At 50.0% G+C, this 15865-nt stretch overlaps 1 protein-coding gene across 2 annotated transcripts in view; it reads right to left on the minus strand.

The window, feature by feature from the left end:
- Positions 1-1814: 1814 nt before the first annotated feature.
- Positions 1815-15865, minus strand: part of Prdm15 (PR/SET domain 15) — a 68827-nt gene continuing 54776 nt past the window's right edge. For both annotated transcript variants that reach the window (XM_045150493.1, XM_045150492.1), the window contains exons 20-24: positions 12486-12569; positions 11992-12167; positions 8172-8252; positions 6191-6400; positions 1815-4978 (exon numbers count right to left, since the gene is read on the minus strand). In XM_045150493.1, coding sequence (XP_045006428.1) covers positions 4505-4978; positions 6191-6400; positions 8172-8252; positions 11992-12167; positions 12486-12569 — 1025 coding nt within the window. In that variant the 3' untranslated portion in view covers positions 1815-4504. The remainder of the gene's footprint in view (positions 4979-6190; positions 6401-8171; positions 8253-11991; positions 12168-12485; positions 12570-15865) is intronic.

A 15865-nucleotide genomic window follows, 5' to 3' on the forward strand; every position in this document is an offset into this window, starting at 1 on the left:
TTCTTGTAGTCAGACTGAGTGCAGTTTGCATTAGGATGGCCACGAGTTTATGGGGGTCTGGGATGACCTGTGGGGACTGGAGGTAAAACGCTTCAGTGTGGATCTGAACTGTCTCCCCTCGGCTCGTGTTTGGTCCACGCCATGAACAGGCTGCCTCCCCATCCGCCTGGCCCTGTGGACGCAGCGACTCCATCGCTGTGAACCACACCGCACAGAATAGCGAACCCCCATTAGCTCCTTCCAGTCCTTTCTGTCAGGTATCTGGTCACAGTGAAGCGGAGTGTAACTCAACACAGCACCTCACCACATCTCGTGGTTCGCAGGACAAGTCACCCTGTGGCAGTTTGTGCTGCACAGCGATGCTGGTGGGGATTGGAGGGGAGAGTGTGGACACCAATGACAATCTGCCCCATTTCTCCCACTGGAGCATTCTGTAAGGCTGCCCTGGGGTGCCCAGAACTACTTAGGTTGGCACACTGACAAGAGTTCCTAAGTGAGGGTTAAATGAATGGATCTACTTACTTGCAAGAGAGCCAGCTGCTACCTGATGCCCTGTAAGTACCCAAGACATGGTTCTCATGGTTCGGAATCTTGATTGGGTAATTAAGGTGTTTTGTAACTTTAAAGGACCACCCTAACCGTGATATGCCTGTAATCCCGGCACTTGGGAGGTAGAGGCAGGAGGACTGGGAGCTCATTCTTGGCTACACAGTGAATTTGAGACCAACATGGGCTACCTGAGGCCCCATTTAAAAAACACAAACCATAAAGGGGCTGGCAGGCAGAATGGCTCAGTGGGTAGAGTGTTTGCAGGGCAAGTGTCAGGGCATGAGCGTCCGTGCACATGCTGGGCCAAGCTCCGAGCACCTGCAATCCTAGGCCTGGGGAGGTGGAGATAGGCAGATCCTGGGCCCAGCTGGCTCACTAAGTTGGCTAAACCAGTGAGAGACACTGTCATGGGCTGGAGGGATGGCTTTGCAGTTAAGGTGCTTGCCTATGAAGCCCAAGGAGCCAGGTTTGATTCCCCAGTATCCATGTAAGCCAGAATCATAAGGGGGCGCATGCGTCTGGAGTTAATTTGCAGCGGCTAGAGGCCTTGTGCGCCCATTCTCTCTCAGATAACTAAGTTTAAAAACAGACACTGTCACAATAAGTAAGGTGGACAGCAGCTGACCTTTGGCCATCATGTGCAACACAAACATGTGTACCTACATACATATGGGCACACATACACGCATGCGTGCATACCATACACGTAAACATGCAAAAAACAAACACCCCTGGGCTGGAGGGATGGCTTAACGGTTAAGGAATTTACCTGCAAAGCCAAAGGACCTACATTAGCCAGATGCACAAGGGGGTGCATGTGTCTGCAGTTTATCTGCAATGGCTGGAGGCCATGGTGCGCCCATTCTCCCTCTCTCCCTCTTTCTCTGTCAAATAAATGAATATTAAAAAAAAAAAAACACCTCGCCCCAAAGAAAAACACGCAGACCACTCCCAAGAACTCAGCACACATCCTCATAAGCAATCAGTGAAGGATCGGTGGCCCATAGAAAAGGCTTGTTGGAGAACTACCCCATGCCCATTCCCTGACTTTGGCTTGGAAAGAACCCTACATGCACATTTTCTAGGGCCTTTCTGTAGCCCCAGGAAAACTGACACCCCAATTTCTCAGGAGGTGTTTCAAATGGCCTAAGCACATGACCATTCAGGGCTGGAGGGATGAAAATGTCACTGACATGGCGGTCAGACCCAGACACAAGGACACCAGCTTAATCACAGGAAGGCAAGCAGAGGGCCAGAGACTGAAAAACACAGGTCACAGCACCTTTTATTCACCGTCCTACACACGTGGTGACACAGAACACCCTCAGAGCAGAACAGTCTTGACATCTCTCACCCCCAGGAGTCACAGGCGTCGCCTCTAGCTGGGAAGCAGTAAGCCTCTGCCTTTGGGTACTGGCTGGGGAAAAACCATGAAAGGAAGTAAAATCTGCCTTTTGCAATGTGTGGCTTTCTCGGGACATGGGAGAGGGCACACACTAGCCATTCCAGAGGCCAGGGCCCTTAATCTGGGGCTGACAATCCTCTACCAGAGGCTGGCCCTGTGCCCCACTTGCAAGGATCAGGTCACCCTATGGCACGTGACCTATAGCTTCACCGTCCACAAGTAGAAACCAAACTCACAAGACTCATTAATGCAGAAGCAGCAAGATGGAGTCACGGGGCTTGCTGGGCACAGAGCTGTGCATCTGTGCACCCTGGATCAGGTTAAAAAAATAAAATAAAATAAATGCCTCCCACCAATAAGCAGTGGTTCTAGATGCAGAGGGATGTACAGTGGAGGACACGGAACACAGGTGACATACGCAGAAGGACGGAGAGTGGAGGTGCTCATGACTGAGCAGTGCCTTCATTATGCTAACTTCTTAAATGCCGATTAGTAGCACCTGCTTTGAGACCACCTGTTTTCCCTCAGACAAGAACCCTGGCAGGAGCACGTGACTTCCACCAGCAAGTAGGATGCCTCTGTGCATTTAAGCCAACAGCAGTAGCCCACGGGGTCACACAACCTGAATTTGGTTCTTTAAGAACATTTGATACACTCTGGCTAGAGGCACAAGAGCAATGTCTTAAAAAAAAAAAAAAACTCACAGGACTTTATTTCATAGGGAAGAGAATAAAAATGAAATACTAGCAGGTAATGAATTGAGCCCAGGGCCAATGTCAATCTTTAGGCAGGTCACTTGCTCGTAAGAATCTGCAAACGCCAAGAGTGAACTGTCACTGAGTTTTTAAAACTATTATAGGAACCTGGGATCCCCTGATTGTTCCACAACTGCCTACATTACTTGGATTTGGAGGATGAAGGCCAAGTTTTTAAAAAGGACTCATTCCTAGCCCATGTTCATTTGATGAAGGTACTGTGTATAAAGTAGTTCATTACAGACATAAATAACATAAAACATTAACTGTCATAAATTAAAAACGTTCAAGGATCTCCCACTACACATTCCACGGAGGGGCAAGACTACAGCGTGTGGACTTGGAGGGCGTGAGGGCCAAGGTCTCTGCACTCTCGCCCGCACTGGGCGTGAGGAACGGTCCCTTAGCTCCACAAGGCACGCATTGCACAAAACAACTTCTAGCCTCGTCCTCAAAAGCTTGCTTTCTAAAATGAAGTGAAGTGCTGAGAAGGTATTGTCTCATCTGACACATACCACCCTGAGGCCTTCCGGGTAACATTGGGCTAGCGATGGCTTCCTCTGCCCACTGCTGGAAGGCTGGGGTGTCTGCAGGGTGGCCTTCCGCATGTACTAACAGGCAAAGTAAAGCAAGCTCACCCTCACTCCTCTCCCCTCACCTCTTTGTGTCCCCATGCTAGGGGACTGCGGACACGAGCAGAGCCTGGGGGCAGGGCAGTAGCCGGCACACACCTGTGTGGACCATTTGTGCTTCTGCTGTGGTCACCTCTGCTCTTGTCCCACCAGCAGGACACACCTGGTCTCCCCTGCACGGAGCAAACTCATCCTACATTCTGATATGAAATCAGGTCTTCAGACACAATCACCTTTGGAATTAAGGCTTAGAAAGAAAACATGGGTTCCTTCCCTGTCCTTCCATTCAGGGCTGTGGCTGAACTCCGGTCACAATAAATACACTTGGATGACAGAGTCCTGAGACAGTGTGGAAGGAACCTTTGGGGACGAACACAAGAGGGCTCGCTACTCACACACCCGTGTCTCCACACCCAGGCAGCTGGACAGGGGCTGACAGTCCTACAGTGCAAACGACTTTATCATATCAAGGTAAAAAATAATATTGGCCATTGGAGGGTCTTGAATACATAACATATGTTGGACGTAAAGTGGAAAGAAAATGAAAGAACTATACTCAAAATTGACCGATCGATACTTCCTTTGATGCTTTTCATGCCCTGAGCTGATGGCCTCATGTGACCCCTTGCTTACCGTGAGGCCAGGGCCACAGCACTCACACACGGCCTCAGCCCACAGCTCTGTGACAACTGGACTCAGCTCAGGTTTTGGTTAACTTCTCCCTGCTCACTTGCTAACGACATCCAGGAGGGTGGAGAGCCTGGTTCATTGATGTGGGAGAGCTGCCTGAATACCGTTTGTGTCCACAGACAGCAGAGCTCGAAAGACAGTAGAAACGAACCACCTGGGTCCTCAGCATCTCCGCCTCGTCTCCAGGATCCTGCTTCTCTCTTGCATCCTTTGCATGAGCCCTCTGACAACCACCCAGTTCCAACGATGGGGCTGTGGTCTGGCCAGAGCACACAGCCTTGGTAAGGCGCATGGTGGAACTCCAGAGCTCCAAGCACCTGCCTGCCAAGGGTCACTTCACCAGCGAAACTGACAAGACTGTCAGTGCTGGGCAATCTGGAGGCAGATTCCGCCTCCGTGACATTGCAGCTGTGCCCTGTGTCCCGTTTGGTCTCCAGCAAACACGCCGCGGGGGCCCCAGGGCGCCCTGCGTCTCAGTAGGTGTACATCTGCTGCTCGCTCGGCACCTGGGGCTGGGCGGCCGGCTGCGGGGCCGCGGGTGCCGGCGAGGGCTGCAGCACGTCCGTCTGGGGCACTGCCCGCCACGCCAGCGGGTGCTGCTCACCGAGCTGGTTCCCCAGGGGTGTGATGGAGTTCACCAGGGTGGTCAGGTTGATGAAGTGAGCCACAGACTGTGGGTTCGAGGCTTCTGGCTGGGGGTGGAGCTGCACGTCGTTTTGGCGGTTGTGCAACATGGCAGAGCCACTGACGGTGTCGAAGGTCACAGTCAGGATGGAATTATCCAGCTGTAACTGGCGTTCGGGGGTGGTGAGATGCCCCACAGCCACTGGCTGCAGATTGGTAAACTGGGTCCCGGCTGCGGTGGTGATGGGAGTCACGGTGATGTTGGTCAGGCCAACGGAGCTTGAAGGGGTAGTCACGTTGGGGTCCCCGAGGGTCACCACCACCTGGAAGAGCCACAGGGAGCAAGAGATGGTCAGTTGCTTCTGCACAAAGGAGAAGGGAAAGGAAAAGGTCCCCCTGTCACCCTCCGTGTGTGGCAAGAAGCAGAAGCAAATGGCCCCGGTGAAGCAGGGACCCGCGTGACTTGCGTCCTGGGATGGTCATCCCTGAGGAAGAGAAACAAGATGCATCCAGCAATCAGAGGCCGCGAGACAGGACCGAGGGTCACATGAAGGTCCCTGGCTAGGAGAGGTTACAAAAGGTGCTGGAGAGAGAGCTCAGGGTTTAAGGTAAAGCCCTTGAAGAGGACCCAAGCTTGCATTCCAGCACCCACATAAATGCTGGGCCTGCCTGGCATTCTGGTGTTGGGAAGTGGAGATAGGCAGTTCCCTGGGACAAAGTGGCTCGCCAAGTAGCTGAATCAGCGCTCCGGGCTCCAGTGAGGGAGCCTGTCCCCTCTCCATAAAGTGAAGGTATTGAGGAAGATACTTGCTGCCAACCTCTGGCTAGTGCATGTGCATGGACACACATACATGCACCCACACACATGCAACCACATACATATGCCCGGCACACACATACACATGTGCAAAAGAAAAGGGGAAGAAATCAACAGTTAAAGCAAGCCCGAAAAGTCCACAATACACCCCTACTTTCTCATTCACCTCCAGCCCCCCTGATGGGCATAGGATGCAGTGGGAAGGAAGCAGAGGGCGCCGCAGGCCCAGCGGGGAGGGCGGCTGAGCACCTGAGGGCTCGTCAGAGGGATCACTGTCTCCCAAAATGAGACATGCATGTCAGACACACACCCGTGACAGACCGAGGCCTAGGAAGGCAAAGTGACAAAGGCTGAACGAGGCAGAGAGCGCTGTGAAGGAGGCTTAGTGGCCATCTCTGTCTTGCCCCATCCCTCTCCAGACCGCCCCTCTGGCCATCAGGCCCTGCTCTCCCTGGCTGGCTTGCAGAGCCCCAAGCCGTGCTCCCACACCGTCCTGCTCCTCAAAGCTGGGAACAAGGCTCCGCACTCCCAACCCACACACACTACACTGTCGTCTGTTGGTGAACAACGGCCCATGTGACGTTGGCGGAGCTTGCACGGGCAGCAAGTGTGAGTGTGGATTTCACCATGGAAGCCCACGTGGTCATGGGACAGACATCTGTACAACAGGAGCCGGTCTGGGAAGCGGCCTCTGCAGACAGGAGGGTTGACAACCAACCTGCTGGATGCTCTGCACGGCGGAGTTGGTCTCGTCGCCCACGCTGCCCGTGAATTCGGGCTCTTTCTCGGAGTACTCGCCGAAGGAGGGGTCCTCGGGCCCCGGAGCCCCTGCCTCCTCCTCCAGCTTCTGTTTTCTCTTGTGGCCGCGCTTGGAGGACTTTCCATGCTTTCCCTCAGCCAGCTCTTCCTGCTCCAGGCCCAGCTCAGGCTGTGGGGAGACAGACGTCAGCTCCCATCAGGTCGGGGGACAGTGCATAGATGGGGGGGCCAGGGCATCCTTGCACTGCCCTGAAAACACCAGCTACCAGAGTGGCTCTTTAGCCACCAAACAGACAGGTCTCTTTGTGTTAAAATGGAAACATGTTTGAAAAACAACAATAACAATTATTTTTTTGAGAGAGAGTCTTATGTAGTCTAGACTGGTCTCTAATTCACTATGTAGCTGAGGGTGGCCTTGAACTCCTGATTCTCCTGCCTCTACCTCTTCAGTGCTGTGTTGAAATTTTTGTTCCTTTTGGCACAGCTAAGTAGATCCCAAGCTGATTCTTCCCCATGTGTATCTGCAAGTCTCAAAAGCAAGAGAGGCTGTGGCTAGCCTGGCACCAGAAGCCAGGAGCAGAAGTGGCTGGGTGGCTCCACCCTGTCACTGGCACTCCTCTCAAGCTCCTTGTGCCATCCCATTTGACTTGTTCCACCTGGGCCAGAAGCTGGCCAGGGTGAGGGCCCGTGAGTGGAGCTTCCCATCCTCTGCCTAGTTACGTATCAAGCACGCAAATCGCTCATAGGCTCCTGGGCTGGGCGCTGGCTTCCCCTTGCTCACTCAATATGATCTAACCACTCAAACTAATGCCCCACCCACCAGCACCATCGGACCCCGACTGCAAGACATGGCCTCTCTATGACTGGACAGAAATTGCTATGAGGATTACTGAGTAGGTGATTTAGGTTCCATGCCTGTAATCCTAAACCCAGTACTGAGAGGTAGATGCAGGAAGGTCAGAGTTCAAGGCCAGCCTGAGCTCCTGGGACTCTGTCTCAAAAAAAAAAAAAAAAAAGAGCTAGAGAGATGGCTTAATGGCTAAGGCGCTTGCCTGTGAAGCCAGAGGACACAGGTTCGATTCCCCAGGACCCACATAAACCAGATGCACAAGGGGGCGCATGCATCTGGGTTCAATTGCAGTGGCTGGAGGCCCTGGTACACCCCTTCTCTCTCTGTCTCTTTTCTCTCTGCTTACAAATAAATAAATAAATAATAAATGTTTTTTTCTTAAAAGGCATTAAGTAAAATTTTCTTTAAATATCTAGGCTTCGCTTCGATGGTTATACTTATTTTGCTTAGGACAATTTCATTACATTAAACATCTCGAAACTAGTCAGGCGTGGTGGTGCATGCCTCGAATCTCAGCACTGGGTAGAACGATCACTGTGAATTCAAGGCCAGGCCAGGCTACACAACAGTTACTGGTCATCCTAGACTATGTTTTTTTTAAAGCTACTCTCTGTCTAATAAATAAAAATAGAATATATTTTTTAAAATGGGCTGGAGAGATGGCTTAGCGGTTGAGGCGCTCGCCTGCAAAGCTAAAGGAGCCAAGTTCGATTCCCCAGTATCCATGAAAGCCAGATGCACAAGGTGGTGCATGTGTCTGGAGTACATTTGTGGCACCTGCAGGTCCTGATGTACCCATTCTCTATCTGCCTCTTTCTCTCTCTCTCTCTCTCTCTCAAATAAATAAATAAAATATTTAAAAAAGAAAAATTTCTGGAGACTACTTTTTCTCCAAAGTAAGCTACATCTGTAAAAAGACTAAAGCCACACATAATTACTCAGAAACCGAGACAGTCTAGAATGCTCTCAAGAGGTCAAACCAAAACCCAGCGAGACTATGATGGTGCGAGGAGCGGACAGGAGTGTGCCGGAAGCCTGCTCCTGTCAGCTGGGTGAGCTGCCCTCCTGTAGGTGCGCGCTGCCCCCTCACCTGGACGATGCCGATGGAGGAAGCGTCGATGGTGGTAGTTTCGGGAAGGTGGTCCAGGTCGTCGATCCGCACGGTGAGGACCTGCAAGGGGCACAGGGCAGTGAGCTTTGCTGTGCCCACCTGCAGGCTACTCTGACAATGCAGAAGGAACCCAGAGGCGCCATGGACGGCTACCTGCTGCAGGGCACTGCCCACCAGCTGACACTTGTCATTCCCCTGGAAAGAACTCACTTGCCACCGTCTGCCGCCCCTCTGCCTGGGACCGACTTTGAAACTGACCCAGGTCCCCCCAGGCTCATGCGTCCACCTGGCTCTGCTCTCCAGGGTTTACGGCGCTCTCAGGCCCAGTGCTGGCTGCCGCCTGGAGCTATCATCTCGTCTGTCCATCCGTGGATGGATGCTCCTTCCTTCTACCCGCTGTGGCCCAGGGCAGTGGCTTCAGCGCCCTTCGAGCTGAGCGAGGTGAGCTGTGGGCCAGCAGCTCTGCCCAACAAGAACTCACCTGAGACTCCTGTGTGCCAAATACTGTATTTTAAAAACAAAAATTTGGGGCTAGACAGATGGCTTAGCAGCTAAGCACTTGCCTGTGAAGCCTAAGGACCCTAGTTCGAGGCTCGATTCCCCAGGACCCACGTTAGCCCAATGCACAAGGGGGCGCACGCGTCTGGAGTTCATTTGCAGTGGCTGGAAGCACTGGTGTGCCCATTCTCTCTCTCTCTCTCAAATAAATAAATAAAAATTTGTTTTTATTTTTTTTTTATTTGAGGGCGACAGAGAGAGAAAGAAGCAGAGAGAGAGAGAACGGGTGTGCCAGGGCCTCTTGTCACTGCAAACAAACTCCAGACACATGTGCCACCTTGTGCATCTGGCTTATGTGGGTCCTGGGAATCAAACTTGGGTTCTTATAATTTGCAGGAAAGCACTTTAACCACTAATTTCTCCATCTTATTTTTATTTTTTATTTTTTTTGGTTTTTCGAGGTAGGGTCTCACTCTAGCCCAGGCTGACCTGGAATTCACTATGGAGGCTCAGGGTGGCCTCAAACTCACGGTGATCCTCCTACCTCTGCCTCCCGAGTGCTGGGATTAAAGGCATGCGCCACCACGCCTGGCTTTTTTTTGTGTGTGTGTGGTTTTTTAAAAAATATTTTATTTATTTGAGAGAGAGGGACAGGGGACAGAGAGAGAATTGGTGTGCCAGGGCCTCCAGCCACTGCAAACGACCTTCAGAAGCGTGTGCCCCCTTGTGCATCTGGCTGACATGAGTCCTAGAGAATCAAACCTGGGTCCTTTGGCTTGGCAGGCAAATGCCTTAACTGCTAAGCCATCCCTCCAGCCTTTATGTGGTGTTTTTGAGGTAGGGTCTCACTCTAGCCTAGACTGGCTTAGATCTGACTCTGTAGTCACAGGCTGGCATCATACTCAGTGATCCTACCTCTGCCTCCCGAGTGCTGGGATTAACGCCTAGGAATCCTCTCTCTGCCTCCTGAGAGCTGGGATTAAAGTGTGTGCCAGCACACCTGGGAAACAATGTACTTTTTAGCCTAACACCTGAAGCTACGCTCATGTCAGGTTTGTGCTGACTCGTCTTGTGGCTACAGGGCAGCCTACCAGAGCTAGTGTCCTGCCGAACGGTGAGGGACCCTTGTCACTGAGTGCTCACACTCATCACTGTGGACGACTTAAGTCATCCACACCGAAGGCAGTGGGATGAGGCGGAGACAAGTGACCATGCTGGGGATGTGTAAGAAGGATCAGCAAGCTGCTAATACTAAGGTTTTTTTTTTTTTTTATTGTTGTTGGTTCTTTTTGCTTGTGTATGTGGCATGCATATGTATGTGTAAATATAGTTGTATGTTATGTGGGCATGTGTGTGTGGGTACATATTTGTGCACACATGTGTGGAGGCCAGAGACAGACAGGTGTCTTCCTCAGACACTCTTCACCTTATTATTTTTCAATTTTTATTTGTATTTATTTTTAATTTTTTTGTTTCTATTTATTTATTTGACAGCGACAGACAGAGAGAGAGGGAAAGAGGAAAAGGGAGAGAGACAGAGAGAGAGAGAGAATTGGCACGCCAGGGCCTCCAGCCACAGCAAATGAACCCCAGGTGCATGCGTCCCCTTGTGCATCTGGCTAACATGGGTCCTGGGGGATTGAGCCTCGAACCAGGGTCCTTAGGCTTCACAGGCAAGCGGTTAACTGCTAAACCATCTTTCCAGCCCTCAATTTTTATTTTTTAAAAAATATTTTATTTATGTATTAATTTGAAATAAGAGAGAGAGAGAGAGAGACAGAAAGAACGGGAGCACTAGGGCCTCTAGCCACTGTAAATGAACTCCAGACACATGTACCACCACGTGCATCTGGCTTTATGTGGTTACTGGAGAATTGAACCTGGGTCCTTTGGCTTTGCCGGCAAGTATCTTAACCACTAAGCCATCTCTCCAGCCCTATTTTCCAATGTATTTTAAATTATTTATTTATTTGCACACAGAGGGAAATCAAGAGAGAGAGAGAAAGAGGGAGAGAGAGAGAGGGGAGAGAGGGAGAGAATGGGTATGCCGGAGCCTCCAGCTGCTGCAAATGAGCTCCAGACACACGCACCACTTCGTGCATCTGGCTTTACACCAGTACTGCATAACTGAACTGAGGTCGGTAGACATTGCAGGCCTCAACTGCTGAGCCATCTACACAGAACTATTATTATTTTTTGAGTCAGGGTCTCACTGAACCTGGAGCTCAACAATTCAGCTAGACTAGCTAGCCAGTAAGCTATAGGGATCCATTTGTGTCTCTGCCTGCAGTGTTGGGATTACACCACCATGCTCCGCTCTCAGGAAGGTGCTGGGGATCTGACTCAACTTCTCATGCTTACAAGGCAAGCATTTTACCCTCCAAGCAGCCCCCACACACTCTAAGTTTTTATTTTCCCCCAGAGCTAAGGACTGAACCCAGGGTCTTGTGCTTGCTAGACAAGCGCTCATCCACTGAGCTAAATCCTTAACCCTCATTCTGAGTTTTGATCTGCTGGAGACAGTAAAAGCTTACTCAGATCTATGTTTGCTCTTTGCTTTTGTCCCTACTTAAAGAAAGCCTAAGAGACTATAGGTTCAAGTCTAGTGATATTTTGCTCACTACTTCTTTTGCTTTTTTTTTTTTTCCCTCCCTGAATTAGGGTATTACTCTAGCCCAGGCTGACTTGGAATTTACTATGCATTCTCATGGTGGCCTTGAACTCATGATGATCCTCCTACTTCTGCCTCCTGAGTGCTGGAATTAAAGGCATGCAATAGCACACCTGGCCTCTTTTGCTACTTTTATGCGTAGAAAGTGTGGTGGTTTGATTCAGGTGTCCCCCATAAACTTAGGTGTGCTGAATGCTAGGTTCTCAGCTGATGGAGATTTGGGAACTAACACCTCCTGGAGGCAGTGTATTGTTGGGGGCGGGCTTATGTGCTTTATAGCCAGTTTCCCCATGCCAGTGTTTGGCACACCTTCCTGTTGCTGTGGTCCACCTTATGTTGGCCAGGGGGTGATGTCCACCCTCTGCTCATGCCATTGTTTTTCCCAGCCATTGTGGAGCTTCCCCTCGAGCCTGTAAGCCAAAATAAACCTTTTTTCTTCCCCCCAAAGCTACTCTTGGTTGGGTGATTTCTGCCAGCAATGCGAACATGACTGCAGCAGAAAGAACCCCTTCATGGAGACCTGGTAAGTTCCTACAGGTGGCGTTTAAGGTTGTACAACTCAGAGAAGGACCCCAAGACCCTAGCAGAGCCGGACCCGCAGTGTGGAGGTGGGGGGCCCCGCAGGCTCACCTCGGGGTGCTTGCGCCGCATGTGTCTGCTCATGGAGGCCCGGGTGGACACTTTGGTGCCGCACAGCTGGCAGCTCTGCGCCTCCACCTTGTCGTGGGTGAGCTGCACGTGCTTCTGCAGCATGTACTCGGTGACATACTTCCTGTCACACACAGAGCACGTCCACTGTTTACCGACTACACACGTGGGGTGGGAAGGAGAAATGTGGTCAGCAGAGGGTCCTCCCGCAAGGCCCCGCCCCCTCCCAAACCAACCCGTCCTGTCCCCCCAACAGCCGCCACCAGGTCAGCCCATGGTACACACGGCCCAAGGGTAGCAAGAGCAAGTGACCTTCGGCTCTTGAATAATGGACACTTGGGCAGTGGCCCACCAGCAAGCCAAGACAGTGCTCGGCACTCTGGAGACAAATGAGTAACAGAGGAGCTGCTGCGTCCATGAACACTGGGGAGCCTCGCCGGAGCGCGGCATGGCTGAGTGTCCTTCACACAGCCTACCTGTGTGGATGAGCTTGTGGGTCTCCATGGTGTTCCTCTCACTGAAAGTCTTTCCACACAATTCACACATGAAGTCTTTAATTCCTGCAGGGAAAGGTATGCCTGGTCTCACATGCTAAGTGAAGTGTCTCGACTAAGTACACACAGACGGCATCTTAGCTCTTCCACACTTTAGCATCTGTAGCCCCTCTGGGGAAAGGAAAGTTTCTAGAAGCAATAATAATCAATGCTCACTTTCTTACTTAATTCTGAAAATTGTGGCCCCGAAAATTCACTCCTTTTTGGTGATATATCATATTTAAAAGTGAGCGAGAAGTAGGAAGGTCTGTCAGAGAATATGGATGTAGAGCGCAGCCCAGGAGCGAAAATGAAATGCAGGTGTGGTGGTGCACACCTTTAATCCCAGCACTTGGGAAGCTGATGTAGGTGGATCACCATGAATTCAAGACCAGCTGGGAATAAAGTGTAAGTTCCACGGGCTGGGGAGATGGCTTAGTGGTTAAGGTGCTTGCCTGCAATGCCAAAGAACCCAGGTTCGATTCCCCAGGACCCACATAAACCAGATGCACAAGGTACATTGTCTGGAGTTTGTTTACAGTGGCTGGAGTGCCCATTCTCTCTCACTCACTCTGTGCCTCTCTCTCAAATAAATAAAAGTAAAAATAATTTTTAAAAGAGTGAGTTCCAGGTCATCCTGTGCTAGAATGAAACCCTGCCTCAAAGAAATTTTTTTAAAAAAAGGAAATAAAGGGGGAAAAAAAGCATAGTCAAAACTGAAAAACCAGTTTTTCTCCAAGAACACTAACTTATTCATACCTCCATTTAGCAAAAAGATCTCAGGTGGTATTTGAGACATACACGGAGAAATTAAATAACTAAAAGCCAGAACCAAACTCAACCAAGACAGAAAAATGTAAGAAAAGACCACAGAAATGCTAAACTCACACATTTTTAAAAACTACCTGACAGCAATCAAAAGATCACCAGGGAGGCTACAGAGATGGCTTAGTGGTTAAAGTGCTTGCCTGCAAAGCCAAAGGATCCAGATTCACTTCTCCAGGACCCACGTAAGACAGATGCACAAGGTGGAGCATGTGTCTGGAGTTCCTTTGCAGCAGCCGCAGGCCGTGGCATGCCCATTCTCTCTCCCTCTCTATCTGCCTCTTTCTCTCTCAAATAAATAAATAAAAATAAAAAAATTGGACTGGAGAGATTGCTTAGTGGTTAAGGCACTTGCCTGAAAAGCCAAAGACTCAGGTTTGATTCCCCAGGACCCATGTAAGCCAGATGCACAAGGTGGTGCATGTGTCTGGAGTTCATTTGCAGTGGCTGAAGGCCCTGGCATGCCTATTCTCTCTCTCTCACTATCTTCCTCTTTCTCTCTCTCAAATAAAAATAAATTTAAAAATTTTTAAATATTAAAAAGAGATTACCAGGATCAAGTGGAATTTATCCCAGGAATGCAAGGATGACTTAACGTATAAAATCAATACAGTGATTTATAAATCAATAAATGCAGTATGTCATATCCACAGAGTAAAGATCTAGTCACATGATCACTGCAGTAGATGAAGAAAACGAACATTTGATAAACTCAAACATTCTTTCAAAACACCAAAGGGGCTGAGGAGATGGCTCAGCAGTAAAAGGTGCTGCCTGCAAAGCCAGCCAGCCTGTCTGGGTTCAATCAGTGGTAAAAGGTGCTGCCTGCAAAGCCTGCCTGGGTTCAATTCTTAGCACCCAAATGAAACTGGGTATAAAGTGATACATGCATGTGTGATCCTCAGCTGCCCGTGACCCTAGGAGGTGGAGCCAGAAGGGTCTGAAGCTCTCAGACAGGCAAGGCTGGCTTCACCTGCGCTGTGACGCTCATCTGTAGCAGTCAGATGACCTGCCTCAAAGGAGGGGGTCATGGGCATCTCAACAGTATCACCAACTCCCACACGTGCACCGCGGCATGCAAGCAAGCCCCCACACACATACAGATAAATAAGAAATGGAGGGCTGGAGAGATGGCTTAGTGGTTAAGCGCTTGCCTGTGAAGCCTAAGGACCCCGGTTCGAGGCTCGGTTCCCCAGGTCCCACGTTAGCCAGATGCACAAGGGGGCGCACGCGTCTGGAGTTCGTTTGCAGAGGCTGGAAGCCCTGGCGCGCCCATTCTCTCTCTCTCTCTCTCTGCCTCGTTCTCTGTCTGTTGCTCTCAAATAAATAAATAAAAATAAACCAAAAAAAGAAAAATTAAAAAAAAAAAAGAAATGGAAGACGGCAAAAAATGGTAAGAGAATCTCGTGCTTGTGGACCATAAGAATTAATATTGTCGGGCTGGAGAGATGGCTTAGTGGTTAAGGCATTTGCTTGCAAAGCCAAAGGATCCTGGTTTGATTCTTTAGGACCCACGTAAGCCAGATGCATGCCTCTGGAGTTTTCTGCAGTGGCTGGAGGCCCTGGTGCACCCATTCTCTCTGTCTCTCTCTCTCTCAAATAAATAAATAAAATATATTTTAAAAAGAGTATTGTCAAAGTGTCCACACTATCCCAAGTGGTTTACTGATTCAATGTAATCTCTGATGACATTCTTCACAGAACCAGAAACACCAACCCTAAAATTCAAATGGAAACATGACAGATTGGCTCAGGAAAAGCCATCTTGGACAAAGCCAGAGGCATCACAATGCCTGATCTCAAGACGTGCTGCGTTGCTTTAGGACTGAAACGCTGTGGTGTGGGCATCAAAACAGACACCTCGGCCAGTGGACCAGAGCAGAGATCAGAAAGTAAACCCATGTGATTCTTGATAAAGGTACCAAAAACCTACATCGGAGACAGGACGGCCTCTTCAACAAACAGTGCTGGGCAAACTATATCTATGTGCGAAAGACTAAACCTTGATGGCTCTCTCTCACTCTGCATAAACATTTTGGTGGTTTGGGGCTGGACAGCTGGCTCAGCAGTTAAGGCGCCTGCCTTTAAAACCTAATGATGTGAGTTTGGTGCTCTAGTGCCCATGTAAAGCCAGATGCACAAGGGGGCGCATGCATCTGGAGTTTGTTTGCAGTGGCTGGAGGCCCTGGCACACTCATTCTCTCTAATAAATAAATAAATAAATGTTTTTTTAAATAAAGGGAGAAGATGGCTCAGTAGAGACAGCACTTGCCACACAAGCATGAGGTCGTGAATTGGAACCTCAAAACCCACACGGAAGTCCGTTGTCGTGGCACATGCCTACGATCGTAGGACTGGGAAGATAAAGAAAGGAGGACCCCGGAGATTGTGGCTAGCTCTGGATTCAGTGAAAGACCCTGTCTCAACGATTGAGGAGGACAGCAACTGGGCAAGACACTGGTGTCAATCTTTGGCCTCCACAAACCAGCACAAAACTG

Source organism: Jaculus jaculus, chromosome 5 (genome assembly GCF_020740685.1).
Source record: "Jaculus jaculus isolate mJacJac1 chromosome 5, mJacJac1.mat.Y.cur, whole genome shotgun sequence".
NCBI lineage: Eukaryota > Metazoa > Chordata > Mammalia > Rodentia > Dipodidae > Jaculus > Jaculus jaculus.